The 24,308-nt window shown below is 36.5% G+C and overlaps 1 protein-coding gene across 2 annotated transcripts in view; it reads right to left on the minus strand.

The window, feature by feature from the left end:
* The window catches only part of EPYC (epiphycan), a 42,209-nt gene that overhangs the window by 9,644 nt on the left and 8,257 nt on the right, over positions 1–24,308 (minus strand). For both annotated transcript variants that reach the window (XM_063694207.1, XM_055357448.2), the window contains exon 3: positions 4,745–4,919. In XM_063694207.1, coding sequence (XP_063550277.1) covers positions 4,745–4,919 — 175 coding nt within the window. The remainder of the gene's footprint in view (positions 1–4,744; positions 4,920–24,308) is intronic.

The following is a 24,308-nucleotide window of genomic DNA, read 5'->3' on the forward strand; positions in this document are numbered from 1 at the left end:
TCAAGAAAAATAAAAGATAATAATTATTAATATTCAGTTGCTCAATACATATTATTGAATCCTTTCTATGTAAATGGCACCATGGTAGCTGGTGAAACAGTGGTGAGCACAAAGAACACAGTTGTGTTTTATGATCTGCTTTGTGAAATGAATGTTAATCACACAAATAAAATTATGAATGTCATAAATGTCATGAAGTGTCATCTGAACATAACATAGGGGGATTTGACCTAGTCTGGAAGTCATGGAAGGCATCTCTGAAGTGAAAGCTGAGCTGAGATCAGCAGAAGAGGAATAATTGACTATGCAGGTAGGAAGGGAATGGTATGCCAGGCAAAGGAAGCAGCATGTGCCTTCACTTTGGAGGGACTGAAGGATAGTCCATATGGTTAAAACTCAGCATTGGAATGTATGGGACATAACATGCGGGGGCCTTGTAGGCTGTGCTACAGCTTTTATTCCTTCCCATAAGGATGGGCAGAGGTATCATACGATGCGGTTTGCATGGTAAGAGTTAAGTCTGCTGGAAGGTGTAATGGAAGACTGAAGCAGGGCAACTGGAAAAAGTGGAAGTGAATCATAGTGTAGACAAAAGATGGTAACTTGGCTAGGGTAATGGTGATAGAGGAGGCAATGGAGCCAAAAATGTTTCTGAGGCTGGGTTTTATCTTGACATACTGATTTTTCTTTTCTGTCTTACACACACACACACACGCACAAACACACACACACACCCCTACCTCTCCACCCCTTCTTCATTTTCTGTTTAGTGATCATGGAGAGGACAGTAAACTTCTGAAGGAGATGGAGGATTAGTGATCAGAGGAAAGGAGGAGAATCAGGATAGGGCAATGTCATGGAGGCCATGTGGGGAGAGAGTTTTAAGGGAAAGGAAATAATCAACAACTTAAGCCTCCTGAGATGTCAGGTAAGTTAAGGACTGAAAAATGTTCTTGGATTAGTTATTGCAGTGGTTATCAGAGCATTTACGAGATTTGCAAAGTGAGGGAGCTGAAAGCCAGATTACAGTCCATTAAGGGAGAAGTTGGAAGTAAGGGAAAAGTTGCCACAAATGTTGAAAATGCTGAGAGGTTTGTGAAGAGCAAGGGATGAGACATAGTGATATCTATAATAAAATATGCTTGGGGTTTGTTTGATGAAGGGAGTGATTAACATGGAAGGAATTTGGAGAAAAAGATCCAGAGGAGGTGAATTTGAATATAAAAAGGATCATGAGAGGACAGTAGGAAATAGAACTCAAAGAATATGGAAGGATTTTCATCCCACATGTGGAAGGACAGAGTGTCTTTGTTGTGCTAGAAGGAGAGGGAGATAGAAGAGCACATTGATATAGATGTAGGTAGATTATTTGTCTGGAAACAGGAAGACCAAGGAGCTGCTGACTGAGAAATTGCATTTTCTTTGTGAAGTAGGAAGTTAAGTTATCTGACAGCCTTGAGGGGTCTAGGGATGAGGTAAATAACGGTTGTAAGCTGTGGAATGAATGGAGAAAGTGAAATCTCTATGACATAAACTAGAAGAGAAAAGTGGTGGAAGAAATGTCCTGAAATTTCTCAGTGATCAATTTGTCTTAGTTTACCTGAGACTTTCCTGTTTATAACATTGAAAGACACTTGTTTTGGGAACTCATCACACCCAGACAAACCAGGATATTTGATCAACCTAGTTGAAAGGTCTGTTTGTGGTTTGTAATCAAGAACTAATAATGTACCCATTAAGGTCTTATTACTATCATTAAATACAAAAGTCATTTCCATTTTAAGAATGGAAAGCCAGGAAAAAATGTTTAAGCAGGAGCTGTAAAATATTTAATATGTGCTAATTTCTCCAATCATTATAAATTAATATTTTCTACTCATAAAAATTGTAAGAGTTAAGGCATTTGATTCTTCTATATATTTATCACCTTGATAATTAAGCAATGATTGCTTAGGGTAATTTATATATATTCGCAGTAGTTATAGTTTAATTCTAAGTTTTTCTACACCTAACTCAAGGCTATATTACACGGTTTTAGAATGTTATTTTTAGAAATTTGTTTTAGTAGTAAAAATATGTAAATAGTAAAAATATTCTAAATATTTCTAAACTAATTTTGATGAATGTATGCCTCTTTGGAAATTAAAAAGTGAGTTTGAGTTTTTAACTTTTTTATCCTCAGAGTACTTTAGAAACAAAAATTTTCTTTAAAAGTCTTAGTTTTTGTTATGTTTCTAAATTGACATTAGTGAAGCATTACTTGACTCAAGCTTTTGAAAGGATTGGGCATTCTGCTTTTCTGTTGTTTCTGGCTAAGCTGAGAGATCCAAAGTACAGGTACTGATACAAGATTGGTCAACTTTTGAAGGATCTGAAATCATTTAAACATAAGTAATGTTCTAGGGATATTTAATTTTCCTATTTTGGGTGCTTTATGCTGGATATTTACATTTCCTTCTCATTGTGTCTCTTCCTTTTTCTACTTGTAGAGTGTTCTACTATACAGAAATTTAACTACACAGAAAGAATATAATATATTCATTAATGACACTGACAGGATTTATTGGTCTATGTTGCATTCCACATATCACCTCTGTGTTACTGGACACATTTTATAGTATGTCAGAGTTTTAGTTTTCTTATTTTTAAAAATGGGTAATCAGTGCCTAGTACATAGTGTTTTGACTCTTCAAAAAGTTAATGTAGATAAAACAATTCAAGTGTCTGGCATATAGAAGGCACGGGATGAAAGGGCAACTTTTCATATTACTTATTGAAGAACAGTTAAAAACTCAAAGAGGCAAAGAGTAAAATGGTGGTTATCAGAGCCTCGGGAAATGGGGAGTTGTTCAAGGGGTATAAAATTTCAGTCATACAGGATGAACAAGTTCTAGAGGTCTGCTATATCATACTATTCATAGTTAACAATACTGTATTGTACACTAAAAATTTTGAGAGAAAAAAATGCATGAACTCCTTTATCAATAGAATTTTCATAACTAACACTATGTTTACTATGGGCCAGTAACTACATGTATTCATTTAATCCTGACAACACCTCTATAAGGTAAGTTCTATTATTTATTATCCCATTTTTTTAGATGAGAAAACTAAGGCGCAGTAATATTGAACGCCTTACTCAAGACTATAAAAACCCCACAAGTCACAGTGCTGGGATTTGAATACATATGTTTTGGTTCCTCTGTCTCTCCAAGAAACTCTCAGTTTTGATTCCTGTACTTTGCTCTTAGTCGTGCCTTAGGTAATATTGCTCCTCCCTCTCTTTTTGTCTCCCAATGTGTTCTGGACAGAGTTTTCTCATAAGACCTGTAATACAGTGATATTGTTTGGCTGTGTCCCCACCCAAATCTCATCTTGAATTGTAGCTCCCATAATTCCCACATGTTGTGGGAGAGACCTGGTGGGAGATAACTGAATCATGGGAGCGGCTTCTGTCATACTGTTCTCATGGTAGTGAATAAGTCTCATGAGATCTGATGGTTTTATAAGGCGTTTCCGCTTTCACTTGGCTCTCTTTCTCTCTTTCCTGCTGCCATGTAAGATGCGCCTTTTGCCTTTCACCACGATTTTGAGGCCTCCCCAGCCATGTGGAACTGTGAATCCATTAAACCTCTTTTTTCTCTATAAATTACCCAATCTTAGGTATGTCTTTGTCAGCAGTATGAAAATGGATTAATACATACAGTATTGCCTCTAAATTTGTTTCTATGTCTATCTTCCTGTGCTAGGCAGAAATATTCATGAGAACACTAGTTATTTGAAACTAAGTTTTGTGTCTACAGAACTTGGAATACAGAAACACTCTATATTCACTCAACCTTTGCAGTGGGAACTCTCTTTATTTTTTTCTATACTCCCTAACTATGCCATTCTCTGTGTATATAAAAGTATTCCAGTGTGAGTCCTCTTGAGTACCCCCAAGGTTGACAGTGACACATTTGAACAAGAAATATAGACATATTATAGAATCACATGTAGCACCAAGAATTCCTTCTCATTAACTAAAAGGCTCTGGTTTCATCTGCAGGCCATGCAACATGGTGTCTGATGTTGTGCAATATTTTCCTCTCTCTGTTGCTTCTTAGGATTGAGTGAGAAGAAGCCTGTTTTTAAATAAATAAACAGCCAGGAATCTGAACAGGCTGGCTTCAAACCTGCTATGTAACAGCTTTGTGATGTCTGGCAAGTTACTGTCCCCTTTGAATTATGGTTTTCTCCATGATAATGAGAAGAGTAATATTAACACTCTCACAGGGAGGTTTTAATAATCCAGTGAGATAATGTGAAGTGCTGAGCATATAGGCCACAGATAGTATATGCTCAATTAGTGCAAAATATTATTACTATTACCATCGTCTTCATCCTCATCATCTCTTATCCCCTTGAACTGCTGTGGCCTAATCTCAGAGGCAAAGATTTTATCCTGCTCATCAATTACTCTCTGTTCTACAAATACATTCCACCACCAGGTTTTGAGTAATGATACACAATATTTTCATCCCAAATCTTTGGTTATTTGATCATTTTTATGAGACCAAAGCTTAATTATTAAAACTGCTTTATATTTGAATATAAAATCTATGTATAAATATGCTTCAAAACTAGCCTATTCCAAAACTTTTTTCTTGGGTCATGTCATGTGGTTTCCCTGTAGAGTTGAAGCTGTGCAATTTTGAGGATGACAAAGTGGACTCAATTGTAATTCTGCTTTGAGGTACCTGACCTTCATTTGTGTGTGGCCCCAGAACCCCTGTGAATTCAGGCTCCTGGGGAGAAGAGCCATCAATCAGCCTGGGAGTAGATTCCTCCTCCTCTTCCTCTTCCTGGGCCTTCTCAGGCTGTGGGGGTGGAGTGAGGAGCTCTCTGTTCCCTGAAGGCATCACTGTGGCTATTTCAATCTGAAAAAAAAAAAAAAAAAAAAGAGAATTTCTTCAGGCAAACTTCTCAGTCACTCTGTGTGGCAGTGACACAAATTTAAAATGTACCCATATTTGCCACAAGAGGACACTCATGTTCTAAAGTTCAATAGTTTGACCATCCTGCTTGCTTGGAGGAACACACATGGTTCTAGTAACTGTTGTTTTTAATTAGTTTTGTTTCTCAAATCTTAGAAGTTGTTTCCAATGCCTTTTTTTTTTTTTTGGTCTTCTTGTTCTTTAATATCGTATATGTTTGTTCATTTCATAGGTTTAAAAAAAGCTCGTTTATTGTTTTCTAATAATAAGTAGCATTATAAGAATGCATCAATGTGTGAAAGCTTCACATTAATTCAGAAGTGTACAGAGTAAAATTCAAAACTCCCCTTCACCATCCAGCTCTCATTCTACTCCCCTTGAAGGTAATAACTGAGCAGAAATTGATACGTATTATCTTGTCCTTTCAATCCTTGATTTCCTAGGTTCAAATATTCTGTTCCTTACCAATGACTTATACTGTCTCTAATGGCATTTTACTGAAAAGTATCCTTTATACTAAAATAAAATATATAGTGACATAAAAACTATGATTTGATTGTGATATGCCATTTCTCAAGTGTTTTCAATATTATTAAAATAACAAATATTGTAATGATATCTAGGTATGTTAAAATGGACTTCTTTGAGAACTTTGACACTAGGAGGCAGTTATAAAATTACAAAATTATTCAAAGGTTATTTTTTAGATATTATATTTTAGATTACAACGCTTTGCTCTTATCTAACTTGTGCATTTTAAGTAATAGATTCATTGCTTTTAAGAATACTGTTTGGATTTAGGAGAAATCTTCTCTTTCAGATTTCTTCCCTTGTCTGAATGTCTATTTCTTTGTGGTACTTAGTAAATGTCTACTTCTCTGACGGTCTTGTAAGCTTGGGCTGAAAATTTGCTCCAGGCAATTGGGATGGCGACATCCAGGACCCACTTTTTGTGGCCCAGTGTCCTTGTGGTATCCCCAGAAATCCCAGATTTTCCCTTAAGCACACCAATATGGCCTTTTGCTTTTTTCCACCCTTCTTTATTTGCTTTCATTAAGAAAGTAAAGAAACACATAAATTTTATTTCTGGATTACTTAATACCAAATGATGTGCAAACTATTCCTTTCATCTATAACACAGGTATATTTTCAGACCAGATATTTTCTAGGTGTTTGAGTAACCAAAAAATTTTAGGAATACACTTATGATTTAATATCACTTATAATAGATTTAAAAGCATTGCAAATCACAAATGAAAATTATTCTTTTTAAGGAACACTAAACTTTCTTTTATCAGTTTATATTTCTGAATTGTGCATCCTTCTGTGCTTCCATAGAGTCTCTCTATTTCAGCCTTTTCTGTGCTGTATTACATTGCTTCCATTTGTTTTCTGCATATCCAAGCCTGCTGGATGGTAAAGTATGTCATGTCTTTTATCTGTGTACCTCTAGGCTGTAAGCATAATAGGCAATCAGCAAGTACTTATTGAAGTATAATTTTTTCCAACTTTGCTTGTCCAAAATATATCTAATTCACAGTTCTATGTTTAGAGATTTTCTGAGACAAATCAGTGAATGTGCTAATACTTACTTTAAATTATTTAAAGCATGAAATCAAAACAAAAACAGATTATACTGTCTTTGATACTTTAGGAGCAATACATGAAGATACAATAAAGCTTGACCAGAAAGCTCCAGCTGAGAAGTTTGGGCACATTTTCTTAAACAGAAAGACATACGGTTTCCATCTGTAGGTCAGAATGAGGCAGATTCAGAAGGAATGGATTTGTAGAGAGACCAAAAGGAGGCTCCAGGAAGAGCGGAAATTGAGACAGATGTTTCATGGAATGGAGGCAGCCTAAACGGAGAAACAAATTCCAGACACGTTGCCTTGAATCTTAGCTTTATAAGAAAAATGTTTGCACATACTTTTTACAGATAATTGTTTTTCCACTGATTTGATGTGAAGCTGTAAGATCTCACTTGTCATCCAATATAATGAGGCAAAACAGCTTTTCGTGTTTATCACAAATTGTTTTGTTCATGCTTCCTTGCAAATAAAACACATAAATGCAATACAACTTTCAAAACCAAGAAAAAGGAATGCCTTTTCACGTCAGCAAAATTGAAGAACCTCAAAATACTATGCCTGGAGAGACTTTTGTTTTGTAGACACATTTATTTTCACCATTAAATAGAAGAGATTTAGGCATCTTTCCCCGCTCTTCAACCATCTTCGTACTGTGATATGAAGTTATGAGGCAATGCACACACTCACAAAAAATAGTCCAGGGAAACAAGACCACCTGGCCTTCTGTGTGGCAGACTTGTATGCTTATGTTGCAGAAAACTAAATTTGAACATAAACACAAATGACCAGAAAAAAATCCCTGCCCTTTTTCTCAAGCTACAATTGGTAATACTTGAATGTAAACATAATTGAGCCTCTTCTACAAATATTCATAAATTCTTTCAGCTTTATGCTCTATTCTTTTTTATTTGACTGCTTGTTTTACTCTGACTTGCTTCTTCCTGAATTAACTTTTTAATCTGTTCATTATATTTCCCTAAAGTTTAAAAATATGATACAAATGTTCATTACTACGTATGACTTTGATTTCAGTCGAAGTCACTGCACTTGTGTGTCTTCTTAACGTAGTACCAGCAGGGTACATCTTTGAGTTGACTGGTTTGCAGTAAGTTATCTATTTTTATTCTCTTCTGTACCTGGTCTTAGAACTGTAGATAACTTATATCATGGTAGCCTTTGCTTAGGGAGTACATTCTGTGTCCACGAAACAGTATATCTATTCCAGAGGTGACAAATGGATAGCTCACAGTGGCCTAGGCTGAGTGAGATATCAGCAGATGTCAGTATGAAGAGATAACTACCAAGAGAAGAAGTACTTAGGCCTGTGCCAGTCTCTGCACCCTGCACAGCCCTGACTCCATGTAAGCAACATATCACCTCAACCCAATCTCAGGGTAAAAGCGGTTGAAGTGACCCTGAAGTGTCTCAGACTAAGTTTCTGCTCCCTGGAGAAATAAAGACTCTCCGCAGAAAATCATCCAATTACATTTATTGTATCAGATTGAACTGGGACTTTTACTAGCAATATTTGTGTTATTATTAAAAATATGACAAAAGATTTAAAACTTTTATTTTCTAATAATCACCATTGTTGTCCACAGAAGATTATCTCTGTAAAAACACTCAGAACCATTTTAAGTGACAATAAGATTTAGTTAACAATAATTTTGATGAAATTCATTTGCCCCTTAGCAGAAGGTGCATTTAAATTGATCTATGTAATTATATTGCTGCCACTAAGCCTACTTTTTTGTCTTAATTTCAGGGTAAAAATATGAAAAACTGGTGTGTTCAGAAACAGCAATCACACATCTTCCTGATTGCTTCATTATCCACTGAGTCCTTTTAGTACATATTTCTTGTTGAACATGTTAATTATACCTGTTTATGAGGATCATAAACCATTTTCTGCCATTCAACATTGTGTTTGAATTAATAAAACTCTTTTTTAAATATTTTAATTTTAGTTAATCTACAGCTAAGTTTCTAATAAGGACATCAATGATAATGTAATATATATGTTATGGAAAAAAATGCTGTTAAGAAATTCAAATAAACCAGATTCGATTCCTACCTTTATGAATGAATAAAAGGATCACCAGGTGAATGTGTGAATTTGTAAATGAAGGAAGGTTTGCCAGTCTTTATAATTATCTAAAATGTCTATGTCAAAAATTATGCTTAAGTTATGATCAAGTCTTCATTTTATTTGTCAATATTGTTTTCTAAACATCTATCAATATCATTACTTTCGCTCCCTATCTGCCATCATCACCATTATCTAAATTACTATCCTCTCTTAGCTGGAATACAGCAATAGACTACTTATATAAAGTTAGGATGTCCTCTAGTGTAGATGTTGTAAGAATGGACTCTTTTAAAAACAGCTTTATGGAGATATAATTCATATATTATACAGTTCATCCTTTTAAATTACACAGTCCAATGTTTTTTAGTATGTTGACAGTTACGCAACTATCACCCAATTTTATAGCATTTTCATCACCCAAGAAAAAAACTCTACAACCATTAACAGCCATTTCCAACTTCTCTCTTCTCATCCTCTCTCCTTCCCCTCTCCAACCTCCTGGTCCCAGGCAATCACTTACCAACTTTTCGTGGTTGTACTTTTGCCTAATCTGTTTCTGTATTTGCCTATTCTGGACTTTTCTTTTCTCTCCTCTTTAACTGTAATTATGTATCTTTCAACCTACATTTCCCCATTTCCCTCTTCTGCCTAACTACCTAAGCCTCTGGTAACCACCATTCCACTCTGTCCTATGCAGTTAACTATTTTAGATTCCACATACACTGAGATCATATGGTATTTATCTTTCTATGCCTGGTTTATTTCACCTAACATAATACTCTCCAAGTTCATCCATGCTATCTCAAATGACAGGAGTTCATTCTTTTTTGTGTCTGAATAGTATTCCATTGTGTATATATACCACATTGTATTTATCCATCCATCCATTGATGGACACCTAGGTTGATTCTTTGTCTTGGCCTTTGTGAATAGTGCTGCAATAAACATGAGAGTACAGATATATCTTTAACATATTGATACATTTCTTTTGAATATATACCCAGAAGTGGGCTTGCTGGATCTTATGGTAGTTCTATTTGTAATTTTTTAAGGAAACTTCACATTGTTTTTCATAGTGATTGTACTGATTTACATTTCCAACAAAGTATGCAAGGGTTCCCTTTTCTCCACAAACTCACCAACACTTACATTTTATCTTTTAGTAGCCATGTAGTCAATGTGAGGTATGCTTTTGTCATCTCCGGAGTAGAGATACTGTTTCATGGACACAAAATATACTCCCTAAGCAAAGGCTACCATGAGATAAGTGATCTACAGTTCTAATTACTAACAGTTCTAATATCACCAAGCGGTGAGTACCATTGGACCCCTTTAGCTTGCTATTCTGTCCTATTTTTCCTTAGAATTCGGAGGCTAAACACCGGGCACCTGTTGGCCAGTTAAAAGCAACTAGTGCAGCTGCCAGACTAAAGACATGGGTGTCAGGCTTTCTGGGAAAGGGCTCTTTAACAACCCTGACTCTTCGGAGTTGGGAGCGTTGGTTTGCTTGAAATCAGCTTCTGCTTTTCTTGTACTTCCGGGCTGAGCTGAGGGTTGACAGAGAGGGAAGCCATTCAGCTCCGGGGTCCCAACAAAAAGTTGGTTGACCCTGCAGCCATGCGAGGAACTCTCAAAGTCACGTCGCCCAAGTGAGACTCGCCCATCTATCCTATCTATCCTGACCCTTGACTCCTGGGTACTAACACCTGTCAGACAAACTTCCTCCCACATCTCTTCTCTGAGGCTAGTCCTGCTTCTAAAAACCACTCCGTCTCTGGTGCTTTCCTATTTTTTCCCATAAGAATGATTTCCAGCATACATTTTGGGACTCTGTTCCTTTCTTTAGGCACCCAGGCTCACCAATCAGAAAAACATAATTTTTGCCCAAAACCCCATTGGAGGGGGTTACTATCTGGAATTTTAGGATCCCTCCTCAGACAAGCAGGCATAACAAAAGCTATTCCTAAAGCTAGGATATGGGGAGCCTCAGAAATGATATCCTTCCTATTCATATGATGAGAAGTGAGGACAAAAGGCATCACTCTTCCAACCCTGGAGATCCCATCCCTCCCTCAGGGTATGGCCCTCCACTTCATTTTTGGGGCATAACATCTTTATAGGACAGGGGTAAGGTCCCAATACTAACAGGAAAACGCTTAGGACTCTAACAGATTTTTGAGAATGCATTGGTAAGGACCACTAAATCTGACCTTCCTTGGTCCTCTTTGTGGTCTAAGAGGAAAACTGGTGTTTCTGCTGCTGCATTGGTGAGTGCAACTATTCCAATCAGCAGGGTCCAGCGACCATTGTGGGTTCTTGGGTTGGTGGTGGGGGGAACAAACAAACCAAAACCACAGGTGGTTTTTTCTTCCAAATGGGAAACACTCAGGCATCAACAGGCTCACCCTTAAAACGCATCCTAAGCCATTGGGACCAATTTGACCCACAAACTCTGAAAAAGACGTGGCTCATTTTTTTTCTGCACTATGGCCCGGCCCCAATATTCTCTCTCTGATGGGGAAAAATGGCCACCTGAGGGAAGTATAAATTATAATACTATCCTGCAGCTTGATCTTTTCTGTAAGAGGGAAGGCAAATGGAGTGAAATATCTTATGTTCAAGCTTTCTTTTCATTGAAGGAGAATCCACAACTATGCAAAGCTTGCAATTTACATCTCACAGGAGGACCTCTCAGCTTACCTCCGTATCCTAACCTTCCTACAGCTCCCCTTCATATTAATAAGCCTCCTCTAATCTCCTCCACCCAGAAGGAAACAAGCAAAGAAATCTCCAGGGGACCACAAAAACCGCCGGGCTTTCAGTTATGTCCCCTTCAAGCTGTAGGGGGAGGGGAATTTGGCCCAACCCAGGCACATGTCCCCCTCTCCCTCTCTGATTTAAAGCAGATCAAAGTAGACCTGGGGAAGTGTTCAGGTGATCCTGATAGGTATATAGATGTCCTACAGGGTCTAGGGCAAACCTTCAACCTCCCTTGGAGAGAAGTCATGCTATTGTTAGATCAAACCCTGGCTTTTAATGAAAAGAATGTGGCTTTAGCTGCAGCCTGAGAGTTTGGAGATACCTGGAAAGGGACAAATTCCTTACTGGTCAGCAAGCCATCCCCAGTATGGATCCCCACTGGGACCTCGACCCAGATCATGGGGACTGGAGTCATAAACATCTGCTGACCTGTGTTCTAGAAGGACTAAGGAGAATTAGGAGAAAGCCCATGAATTATTCAATGATGTCCACCATAACTCAGGGAAAGGAAGAAAATCCTTCTAACTTCCTCAAGTGACTATGGGAGGCCTTAAGAAAATATACTCCCCTGTCATCCAACTCCCTCAAAGGTCAATTGATCCTGAAAGATAAATATATTACCCAATCAGCCACAGATATCAGGAGAAAGCTCCACAAGTGAGCCCTAGGCCCAGAACAAAATCTGGAGGCATTATTAAACCTGGCAACTTTGGTGTTATAATAGGGACCAAGAGGAACAGGCTGAAAAGGAAAAGCGATATCAGAGAAAAGCCACAGCCTTAGTCATGGCTCTCAGACAAACAAACCTTGGTGGTTCAGAGGACAGAAAATGGAGCAGGCCAATCACCTGGTAGGGCTTGTTATCTGTGTGATTTGCAAGGACACTTTACAAAAGATTGTCCAATGAGAAACAAGCTGCCCCCTTGCCCATGTCCATTATGCCAAGGCAATCACTGGAAGGTGCACTACCCTAGAGGACAAAGGTTCTCTGGGACAGAAGTCCCTAACTAGATGATCCAATGACAGGACTGAGGGTGTGTGGGGCAAGCACCAGCTCATGTCATCACCCTCACTGAGCCCTGGGTAAGTTTAACCATTGAAGGCCAGGAAATTAACTTCCTCCTGGACACTGGTGTGGCTTTCTCAGTGTTAATCTCCTGTCCCACACAGCTGTCCTCAAGGTCCGTTACCATCTGAGGAATCCTGGGACAGCCTGTAACCAGGTATTTCTCCCACCTCCTCATTTGTAATTGGCAGAATTTGCTCTTTTCACTTGCCTTTCTTGTTATGCCTGAAAGTCTCACACCCTTATTAGGGAGGGACATATTAGCCAAAGTTGGAGCTATTATCTATATGAATATGGGGAACAAGTTACCCATTTGTTGTCCCCTGCTTGAGGAAGGAATCAACCCTGAAGTCTGGGTATTGGAAGGACAATTCGGAGGGGCAAAAAATGCCTGCCCAGTCCAAATCAGGCTAAAAGACCCCACCACTCTTCTTATCAAAGGCAATATCCCTTAAGGCCTGAAGCTCATAAAGGATTACAGGATATTGTTAGACATTTAAAAGCTCAAGGCTTAGTAAGAAAATGCAGCAGTTCCTGCAACACCCCAATTCTAGGAGTACAAAAACCAAATGGTGATTGGAGACTAGTGCAAAATCTTAGACTCATCAATGAGACAGTAATTCCTCTATATCCAATTGTATCCAACCCCTATACTCTGCGCTCTCAAATACCAGAGGAAGCAGAATGGTAGGAAGCAGGATAGTTGTCCAGAAACATTGCAAACTTTCATTTGTCCTCTATGAACCCTATTTAATAACCATATAAACAAGCTGGGGCCAGCCTGTTGGAAGATGAGAGAGCACACGGTGGAGGGGAGAGGAAAGCCACTTCAGCTGAGGCCAAGCTAGTCCAGCCAGCACTGTACCAACCTAGCATATACCTGAGTCAACCCAGTGCAAACCAGCAGCACATTGGAACCCATATATCTGAACTACAGGACTATGAGCTGAATAAATGGTTGTTTTAGTAACCAAAATTTGGGATTGCTTGTTACACAGCAAAAGCTAACTGATACAGATTTTTATATTGTATCTGTGAGTATTTGATTAATCTCTCTCTCCCCATGAGGATAAATACTACATATTTATTTTTTTCCCCATTATACTCCCAGCTGCTACTCCAGTATGCCTAGCAATTATTAGGCCTCCTGAAAAATACAGTTGAATCAGTATGGGTAAATCATGGCAATTTTTGATACATTAAATGATTGTTTTGTGTATAAGAGTAAGAAAATATAAAATGGTTAAAGTTGCATGAGAGTGACAGAGCAGGAGTATCACCATCTTGGACAAGCACTGTCATTTTAAAATTTACCTTGATCAAAAATGCCTAAATTCAAAGGTCATCAACCTAATGGCTAAGGTCAGCATAAGCATAAACCACAAATAACATCTCTGACCAGAAACATTCCAAACCCCTCCCCAACCACAGACATGCTAGCCCTGAGATAACCTCCCCTCCGCCCAGAGACATTCCAACCACACCATAAAATTTCCCCCACACAGAAACATTCCAAGCTTGTGATGGGCCCTGTCACCCTAAAACCAATATATACTCTTAGTCTGTAAGGGAGAATACTCCTGACCAAAATTGGCCAGAAGCCCCTCTCAGGTTTATTTCTCTAAAACAAACCTGTCTTTGATTGTTAAACCACATTTCATGTGTCTTTCTTATTTATCTCATAGGGAAAGCAGGTATGAAAATACATTAGCTATGGCTCAGACATCTCCATGTCTGCCTATGGACCTTCATTATACGTGCTAACATATTATGAAAGGAAACTAAAGAAGATGTGCTTCAACTTTTTTAGATGAAACTAGCTTTGAATCTATTGCTGAGCCAAGAATTTTAGCTAGATATGCTCTATATTTGAGAGAAAGATGGAAAAATTATACACCTAGTGGTAGAACCACTCCATTGCACAACTCTGAGAAGCACTATCTATGTGGTATTCTATGTGAATGGTGCTTCCTAGATATGTACAATGTAATAGCCTTACCTGAGTACATATTAACTCTAAGTGAACAGTCAACCAGTCTTCACACCTAGGTTTCTCTTTTCTTTCTCTATAGCCTCTTTATCTCAGTCACACTCCTTACAATTTTGACTTAAAACCCCAATTTAGTCAGGGAAGGATAATTTTTTATTAATCTTTCCTTTGCCTGTATGTGCAAATGGGAAATAAGGATAGTCCAGGAAATCCCTGAAGAAAGAGAAAGTAAAAACATGTATACTCTGAGATCCTTATTGATTCGTTGATATTTATGAGGATACCATTGTTCCTATTATAACAGGAAAAACAAGGCATATATTAGTGTAGATACACCTAAGGCCAGAGATAGTCATATTAAGGTCCCCTTGCCAAGCAATTGAAGTTACTTTCACTTGTTCTCATCATGGAAAAGTGATATTTAAAATGCCCAATGCGAGGAAATGATTCTTCTGAAGCCATTAGGAGCAGCTTCTTTATTCTTGACTCTAGCTGATTAGTGATGACGATATAGCTAAAGAAAAGAAAGTAAGCTAAGGAGGTAGCCTAGAAAAACTGTGTTCAGAGAGGAATGGTTTGTTATTATGGTCAGCACTGTTTGGAGGAGGGAAATATTAAATTTGTTGAAAATGAACAATTCAGTCCAGTAAAGAGATTATATCTGACATGGAGAAGAAAGGTTTCATTGGATCTCATCATGGGCTAGAAGAAATGTTCTCCAATTATCACAATAACTAGCATGAATTCTGTACTCAGCCAAGTATATTTCTGCTTAAATCATCTACAAAAATGTTAAAAATTGCTCATTTTATACAACTGGGAAATGGATAATAAAGCAAAAGTTGAAAATGTCTATATTATGTCAAGTCACATTAGTAGCTGTAACAAACAAGTCCAAAATCCCAGTGGTTTAACACAATAAGAGATTCTATCTTGCTGACATGACTATCTAATGCAGGTAAACAAGTTTATGACTTTCCTCTATGTAGTTACTCAGAGATCCAAGTTTCTTTCTTGCTCGGACTTCACCGTTTTCAGCTTGAGACTTCAAGGTCCACTGGTATTGTCTATCCATTGACAGATTAAGGGAAGAGAACTAGCCACATGAGCCAACTTAGAAAAAGTAAACAATGTGTTTTAGCTAAGTGCCCAGAAGGAAAATGAAACAGCTGAATGCGTGGAATTGTCTCACCCATCATGTAGATATAGGTTAAAGTTTCATTCTGACACAATACTTGTTTCTCATAAAAGTAAGAAAAATTATAATGAACACTGATTGTAGTTTGCAAACCTCCCATATCAATGTTAAATAAAAGTTTTCATACTTGTCAATTTTAAGGGATGACTAATTATAGGTTGATTTATCTAGTATATATCAATGACATTAGAAAAAATAAAAGCATATTTTTGTTGCTTTATCCTCTGATTTCTTTTTTATAAACAACTGTTCTTAGATCTTATTTGTTGTAGTACTTACTGAAATATAATATCACCAAATTTGTGTAAATTGACTATTATTTCCATTTATTTATTGTTAAATCTCAGTTTTTACTAACTGAAGTCAAAATTAATAAAGTTATGTAATGAATGAATATTTGCAAGTCAAATATCAAAATAGTTAATGGCCTTTTGGTTACACCAAATATCATAAAATCGTATTTTGTATTGACTTGCTAGGATATCAAGTTTAGAACATGTACATGCTTTTTTTAAATCTACCCCAATGTATAGTTATTTTTCATAGATTCATAACTCTAAAAGATAATGCTTATTCATACACAATGCAATGTTTAAGTGAAAAATTCCATGCCAAAGAAATAAGAGCTGATTTTAAAGTTTCATTTAATCATACCGTCTAGTCTTCGTCTCTTTGGGGACTTTAGTATTTTTTTTTTTTGCTCACATACTTCTCTTCTTACTTCCTTTCTTATTGTCAGAAAATGGCAATATTCCATTTTTAGTCACCAGAAAGAGTTTCTACTTCAGCTTTATCCCAGTTTATTCAAGACTCCATTCACCATCATCTCCTTAGGCTCCAGAAACTTAATAAGTTTCTTAAAATGTGTCATCTAGTTCTAATTAAATGTCTCCAAATAATATTGGTAGGGAACTTTGGCAAACACTTTAGACACATTATCTAATAGCAAAGTCAGTTCATATTCCCTACCCCCTTATTGCCCTTGTTCCCCATGTAAGGATGCCAGAAAGACAATTTAGGCAATTTAATGTAGGCTGAAATCAGTAATCTCATGAGGATGGGAGGAGGGGAGCGAGTCAGTCACAGTAATTGAAAACAAAGAAGTTGGACTGAAAACGAAGATATTTGGAACCTTCAAAACTCTAGCTCTTTATTTCTGATGGAGTAATTTAGTATTTTTTATTTGGTTTCAATCTTTCTCAGTGTAACACAAAGCAAATTGTTTCTTTTAACACAGCCTTTATTGAGGCATAAATCCATGCCTTTTAATTTGTAGAACTTCTTTGGATAAAACTAGTATTTATACATAATGACAATGATAATGATGATGCATATATTATCACAGGGTAACTACACACATTTTGTATAAGAAAAAATGTGTATTTACAAAGGATATCACAGAGAGGACCAGCTAACCGCCAATTGCCTTTGAAAAGGATAATCATTACATGTTAATTTTTTATTACTGTCCAGTATCACTGGCAAGTTCTTGCAAATTTTACTAACTTAGAAACCTGACTTTATTTCCTGGGGCAAAATTATCTTAAACAAGTTCAAAGACCACATTAAACCTAAAGGTTAACCTTCATCCTCTTAGTGCCACCACATTCTCTGTAGGTAGTCCCACTTGGGAAGCTAATTATAGTCAAAAGATTGTTGATGACCATAGAACAAGTACAAAGGATAAATCAGCTCCATAATAGCATAAGGCAAAAGAAGGACTCTTTTCCAAGGGATCAAACTCTTTAAATATATTAACTCTCATGAGTTTTTGCAGTCATTAGCATGATAAAAAAACACCCTGCCAAAAGACGACTGCTGAATAGTGATTTATTGGACTTGACAACATTACCCTATGGGATATTCTTTTTTTCTCTGTACTTCCAAAATTTACTGATCCTCTTCAATGTCCATTCTATCCTTTTATACATTACAGATTCAGTGTAGTTATCGTAGAATAAACTATTTTATCTTAAATGGCCTAGATTTAATTTCTTTCAATTTTATGTCTTTAATCAGAGTTTTGATATTATAACTCTAGAGAGAACACACTTAAAAAAAGATTTTATCCAGTCTCAATATTTTTTAGATATATTTCTTTGTTCTTCTCAAACGTGTCAAGGAATGGAGTATATAATATATATTTGCATACATGCTATTTAACTCTTTAAAGCCCACATTGAATATTAGCAAGGAGATATTCATGCCTTTATGTGTACACATTAACCAACAAAGGGTAAGTTTCTCTGTCCCTGGAAAACTCAAGACAGGGTTTACTAGAATTTGCCCTAGGAGTGAGAATGAGAAATGTGGAATTAGGGAAGATCCAATGAAAATTATGCATATTAATGGAGGGCTAGGCAGGACAATAACAAGTGAATTCCCAATTCTGGCTTAGAAATTAGTCTGATGGGACAACATATCCAATTAAGAATATCCAACTCAGAAATGTGAAGATTTCCAAAATGTTTTGGACAGTGTTACTTTTAGCAGATTCATAAGTTACTGATTTATGAAATGTAGTGAACTATGCCTGAAAATGAAGGTGTGGAACAGAAAGAAAATAAAAAATAACTTAAAAAGAAAGTTCTTTTTCTAGAGGACACAGTACTAGAGAAGTAAAGAGATAAAATTAAGAAGCATATTAATTTTTTTAAAACAACTGCATGTGACACTGAAAATATAGATGAGGAAAGTCAAACACCAAACCTGGGTCTCATCCACAAATCATTCCAATTTCAGTAGTCCAGGGTATGGCTTAGGCACTGGGATTTTAAAAAGCTCTAGAGCTGATTCAAATATGTGACCAAGGCTGAGAATCACTGCACCAGAGAAGTGACTTATGATGCAGACTAGGATGTAGGAGACAGAAACACTAATTAAGTCTGGAACATTGAACTATTGAACAAAGTCTTGAGGAGAATGTGGTAAGTATTTTACTAGGCTCCCAGGGGCACAGACTTCAAAAATATCAACAGCAACTTCAGTTTGAAAATATGCTGAGGTTGATTCTTCAGATCAGTAGCCTCCAACCTTTCTGGCACCAGGGACTGGTTTTGTGGAAGACAGTTTATCCACTAGTGATGGTTTCAGGATGAAGCTGTTCTGCCTCAGATCATCAGGCATTAGATTCTCATAAGAAGCAGGCAACTCAGATCCCCTGAATGCACAGTTCACAATAGTGTTTGCATTCCTATGAGAATCTAATGCTGCTGCTGATCTGACAGGAGGTGGAGCTCAGGCAGTAATGCTGGCTGGCCTGCTGCTCACCTCCTGCTGTGTGGCCTGGTTCCTGACAGGCCTCACAGCTTGTTAAGAACTGCACAGGCAGGGGATTAGAAATTCCTGCTTCAGGTGACAAAAGCATGGGGAATGGAGAAAACTCTCTGAGAGGTAAACTTCTTGAAATCCATAGCAGGAGGAAAGGGAGAAGCCACTGGGCACATAACATCCAGGCTGGAGAACCCTCTGGCTGAAAATACATGCTCACTAGAGAGTCTGTCATATGATAGAACGCATATGCAATGCAGCATCAAGTGCCAGAAAGATAGGTCTTAGCACAAAAAGGGGAATTCAAAGCCTTCAAATATTCAGAAAGAAAGAGAAACTTCAGGTAAGACTGGATGACTGATTGTGCCACCATTGCATATTTACAAACTGTGCCAGAAAACAGAAAGATCTCAAATGTTACTCTGAGAGAAGGAACATTATATTAGGGAGAATTTTCCTAGTTCAATTCTTCTTAAATCATAGGCTCATCAGAATGATCTGGCTTGTTCACTGAGCTCCTTCCGTAGAGTTTCAGATTCCCTAGATCTGGAGTGGGATCTGAGTATTTGCATTCGTGACTAGCTCCCAGGTGATGCTGATGCTGCCAGTTCAGGGACCACACTTAGAGAAGAACAGCTCTAATATTAGTCAAATGTGGCATCATAATTTAACTCTTGGTGGGGCATTTCTCCAAATTGTGTTTGAGTACACAGGTTACAGACCAGAGTCAAGGGACATAAACTGACCAACATCTGGATGAGGCTAAACCAAGTTGGTTTCCATCTTATGACTTTCTTCTGGAACAATCAAATCTCTTCTTAGATCCTCTGTTGATCCCTTTTCTCACTCCTAAGCTAATTGATGATTGAGAGAAGGAACTGGCCCCAGATGGTTCCCCTTCCCTTTTGGGGATAATTGACTATCAATTGCATACATTTCATTTTGCCCCTGCATGAACAAAGATTTATGGGGGCAGACTTTGTCCTGAGGCTTGTGGCTGGCCAGCATTGCCTGTGACTGATGGCATAGTTTATTTCTGGAGTTTTGTATTAGGAAGCTCTTACTTGCTTCACACTGAAGTCATGCATTAAATTTAGGGGGTATACCTCGCCTTTATCAATATAAAATAGAACATTTTGAGCTCTATTTCTGTGTGAATCCCATTTCTCCTTCTCACCTGATCCTGAATTTAGATAGGACATAGTGGGAGCAAGTATAGGGGTTCCCTAAAACTTAGCATTACTGCCCAGAAAAACTTTACTATTTTCATGCATCTCTATGAGTTATAATACAAAATGGTTTCAATTTTGATGTATCTATCTGACTCCTGGCTTTGTATTATGTTCCCAACTGTTATTTTTTCTTTGTCTCACTTTCTTAGTTTGTACTTGTCACCTCATAACACATGATCAGTAATATATATAAGATATGATATAGCAGATAATATAATAGAAAATTATATATAATACATTTATTATGTATAATATTTTGAGATAAAATTATTGTACTATTTATATTTTCATCTTTTTTATGTTAATTTGTGTGCACATTATAGCATTTATTCATGTAAGTAACCTTAAACACTGTTAAGAAAAGGTGATGGATAAATGAGTAAATACTTTGTATCTCAGATTAGCTGCCAGATTTAAAACTAATAACAGATTCAAGAACATCATTTCTCAGCATATGTATTTTGTGAGTGAACTCATAAAAACTTACATTCCAATCGATAGCTACAGATCTCGTATACATATATCTTATATGTATACTTTTAAACTTCCTCTATTGTGCTGAAAATACTTATAAGACTACTAGACTGAGAATGCCAAGGCTCAGGAAGAGATTTGGTCTAATTTGCCTTCCCGAATTCTTGGCTCTCAGCAAAAGATTGGTAAGTGGATCTAATGTGAACCCAAGCACGATGGGTTTAGCCTTCATCATAGCCCAAATCCAATCCCTTCCTTTAAGGCATCTGTGATCATCAGTACATAAGCTTCAGTGGCTTTTAATTGAGTGAGTGATTCAATGGTAAAGTTACTTGCATTTATTAAACATTTGCTATGTGCCAGGTTCTATATTAAACAGCTAACATGTTTATCTTACTTAATCCTCAAAAGGTATCTTCTAAATAGAAAACTGAGGCCCAGAGAGGTTGTATGACTTGCCCAAGGTTATACAGTTTGTGTGACAGACCTGGTACTTACATCTAGAAGTTTGACTTTAGGCCCTGGGTTATTCAGCATTATGACAAGACTATCTCCCAGTGAGGAGGAAATAGGTGTAGAAATGAGTAACACCCAAAGCCAATAGTTTCTTCCATTATTCTTTAGTGTGTGTGTTAATGGTTATGTGCTCAAGCAGAGCCAAATTGGAAAGGAAACATCTGTACCTATTTATTCACTTAATTTAGGATACCCATTGTACCAGTCAATTCCTATTGAGAAAGCTCAGACCTAGAGCAGATAATATTCAGCTGATAATATTTAAATTACTGGTCTTCTTTGTTTTGTTTTAAAAATAAAACGCATTTGAAATCCAGAATATTTGGACTTTTACTCAAGCACAGAATTAAGGTTTTCATTAAACAAAATGAAATTTTGAATTTATCTGTCTCTCAATTTGTTCTACACAGTTGAATAAATTAATCTTGAAGCTACTCCTCTGTATTACCACTACGGCAACAATTGACTTCTAAAGGCGTTAAAAGGCTCTGCGCTGTTTGGCCTGAGTTACTAAAGATGTATTTTTATGGGTTTAACATACTGACATATAGATATGTTAAGCACAGTGAAATTCTGCTTTAAACATGAGCCTGGTGCTCACATTTGTTTCCGTGATCTACATTAATTATCTAAAAGACCGTAACCATGAATACCTGGCAATGAAGCTGTATCTTACTTTCTATTTTATCTTGAAAATAGATGAGGAAGAAATGTATTTGGCAAAGCTTGCTCAATCCTCATATTCCTGACAAAGCAGCTTTCAGTTCAGAAGGATCATATTACCTCTTGCCCCTTTAAACACTTTGACAGCTAACAGAGATGTTTGAATATTGTGTTAATTGTAATCACTTGGAAATGGTTGTTTTTCTGATTCTTAATAATCAAATCACTTAATTTCAGAGAAAAGAAACCTCAATATTGGACACAGCTCAAAGAAGTAAAGATTAAACAGAAGAAGCAGAAAAAGAATGGGGGCTTTTAGGGCCACAGTCTCTCTCCTTTAGCATTAAAAGACTGGATTAAATTTTACTCAGAAACTTACTAGATGAAAACTCGGGGCAAAATTCTGTTCTGCAGTTATCCTTATCAAATGGTTACAATATTACCTTATTTCCAGGGTTAGTTATTTGAGTTATCTTATATTTGTGGTCTCATAAATAATATATAATATAAATATAAAGAAGTCACTGGCAAAGATTATCAGTATTTGTTTTCCCAATGAGCCTACATGATTGTATATTTTTTTTTGCTTAAGTTTTTAAGGTTCTTAAATACTATAGCTTAGGATGAGAATTAAATAGTTTAACACTGTTTTTAAAAGAATCTTATGGAAAGTCAATGAGACAACCATATTAAAATCTCATCAGCAAAATTCTTTCCTCCCTTCCTGTAGATCATCTTTAGTAAAGAGAGAGATTAGCTTTTATTTTTCACATACTCTGGAAAAAGATATTTAATTCAGGCTGATTGTGTTAAAGTTTCTTCTTCCAACATAAAGTGTTGAGTGTGCAAACCGTATGTATGAAACTTTAAAATATACTGTATAAATTGGCCAAAGTAGGATATATTTTTAAATATAAAGATAAGTATTGCATATCTTTTGCCACCAGAATAGTATAAATATTACTAATATAAGTACTTTGTGTTCACAAAATACAGAGACAATTTCCTAGACTAAATTACCCTTTAATATCAATGCAGTCCTATACCGATTTATTATATTTAGAAAAACTAATGTTAAGATACTTTTTATATATCATTATCTAAAATGTACTTTGATTTCTGGAAGTTGTCCGGAATTAGCTTGATTCTCCTTAAGCAATTTCTGGTGTTACAGAGCATCAACATATATTCTAAAGTTATTATCTATTTATTTTTTAAAAATTTTATTTTTATCTTAAGTTCAGGGGATACATGCACAGGTTTATTATAGGAGTATATTGCTTGGTGCTGAGGCTTGGTTAGTTTGCATTGCACCACATTATAATAAAGACAAATAAAAAGAAACCATTCCTCAAAATTTAATTGATACAACTGCCTTTATTGAGTTCTCTACCATTCCTACAATTTTGCTAAATATAATTTTCATTCCTTTCAAAAATCTTCTAGAGTTTTAAAAAATTCATCATCTGTAACTGCTGTATTTTATGGCACTTTTCTTTACAAGGATGATTTTAAACAATCTAGCCACTTTATCTGTCCATGGAAGAGAATTTGCCTCAATTTTAAGATCACTGGAGGGTAATATCAAGGAAAGCATGTCTCATGCAAGAAATTTTCTATGACCAGTTTTTACTAACATTCCTTTATTCATTGCTACTGTTATTTACTGATGAATGCATATACCATATCATTCCAGAAAGGATACAGACAGTTTTAAAACAACATATGGTAATATTTTTTAAAAATCTACATAACTAGTTGAGGTGACAAGAAAATAAAGGTAGGCAAAGTTATATGAAACCAGGGAAGACTGAGACAAAAATTGGGCTCCAGGTTGCCGAGCAGGCAAGCCATAATGACAAGCACACTCAGTTACCAACATAGAACCCAGAAAGTAAGCAACTGTTTTTAGAAGTTGTAACCCATTCTGACACTGAGACCTGAGAGAAATTTTTCTTACACATCCCCACAAAGACCATCGCTTAGTGTCATTGTAAATGCCCTCCATGTCATCATACAGCAAATACAATTAACAGCTCTATAGCACTTTGTAGTATAACATTTCTTGGTGTTTATTGAATACACAGGGGTAGTACAGGAAAAGTAGAAGTAATTATATAAGGCTATGTTAATTAATGTAGTAGAGGTGAGGAGGAGTTTATTAATCTGGATGAAGCCAAGAAAATTTTACTGGATGAGTGGATGTTGACATCCTTCTATAGAGCCTCTATACATCTTAATATTGCTACCAAGCACTTTGCTGGAAAAATGCATTACACATAGGTAGGGCTAATGTTGTTCTTAGAAAACAAGTTGAAGCCCCCTCCAACCTAAGCAAAATGAAATATAAATAACTTAAAACTATAACATGAAAATGGAGACTTCAAATAACCACCTTCATCAAAAAGACTATCTCAGTTTAAAACACTCAAAGAATATCAATTTTTGAACAATGCAGTTTTCTGATGAACCCTTTAAGGCA

Source organism: Gorilla gorilla, chromosome 10 (assembly GCF_029281585.2).
Source record: "Gorilla gorilla gorilla isolate KB3781 chromosome 10, NHGRI_mGorGor1-v2.1_pri, whole genome shotgun sequence".
NCBI classification, from domain to species: domain Eukaryota; kingdom Metazoa; phylum Chordata; class Mammalia; order Primates; family Hominidae; genus Gorilla; species Gorilla gorilla.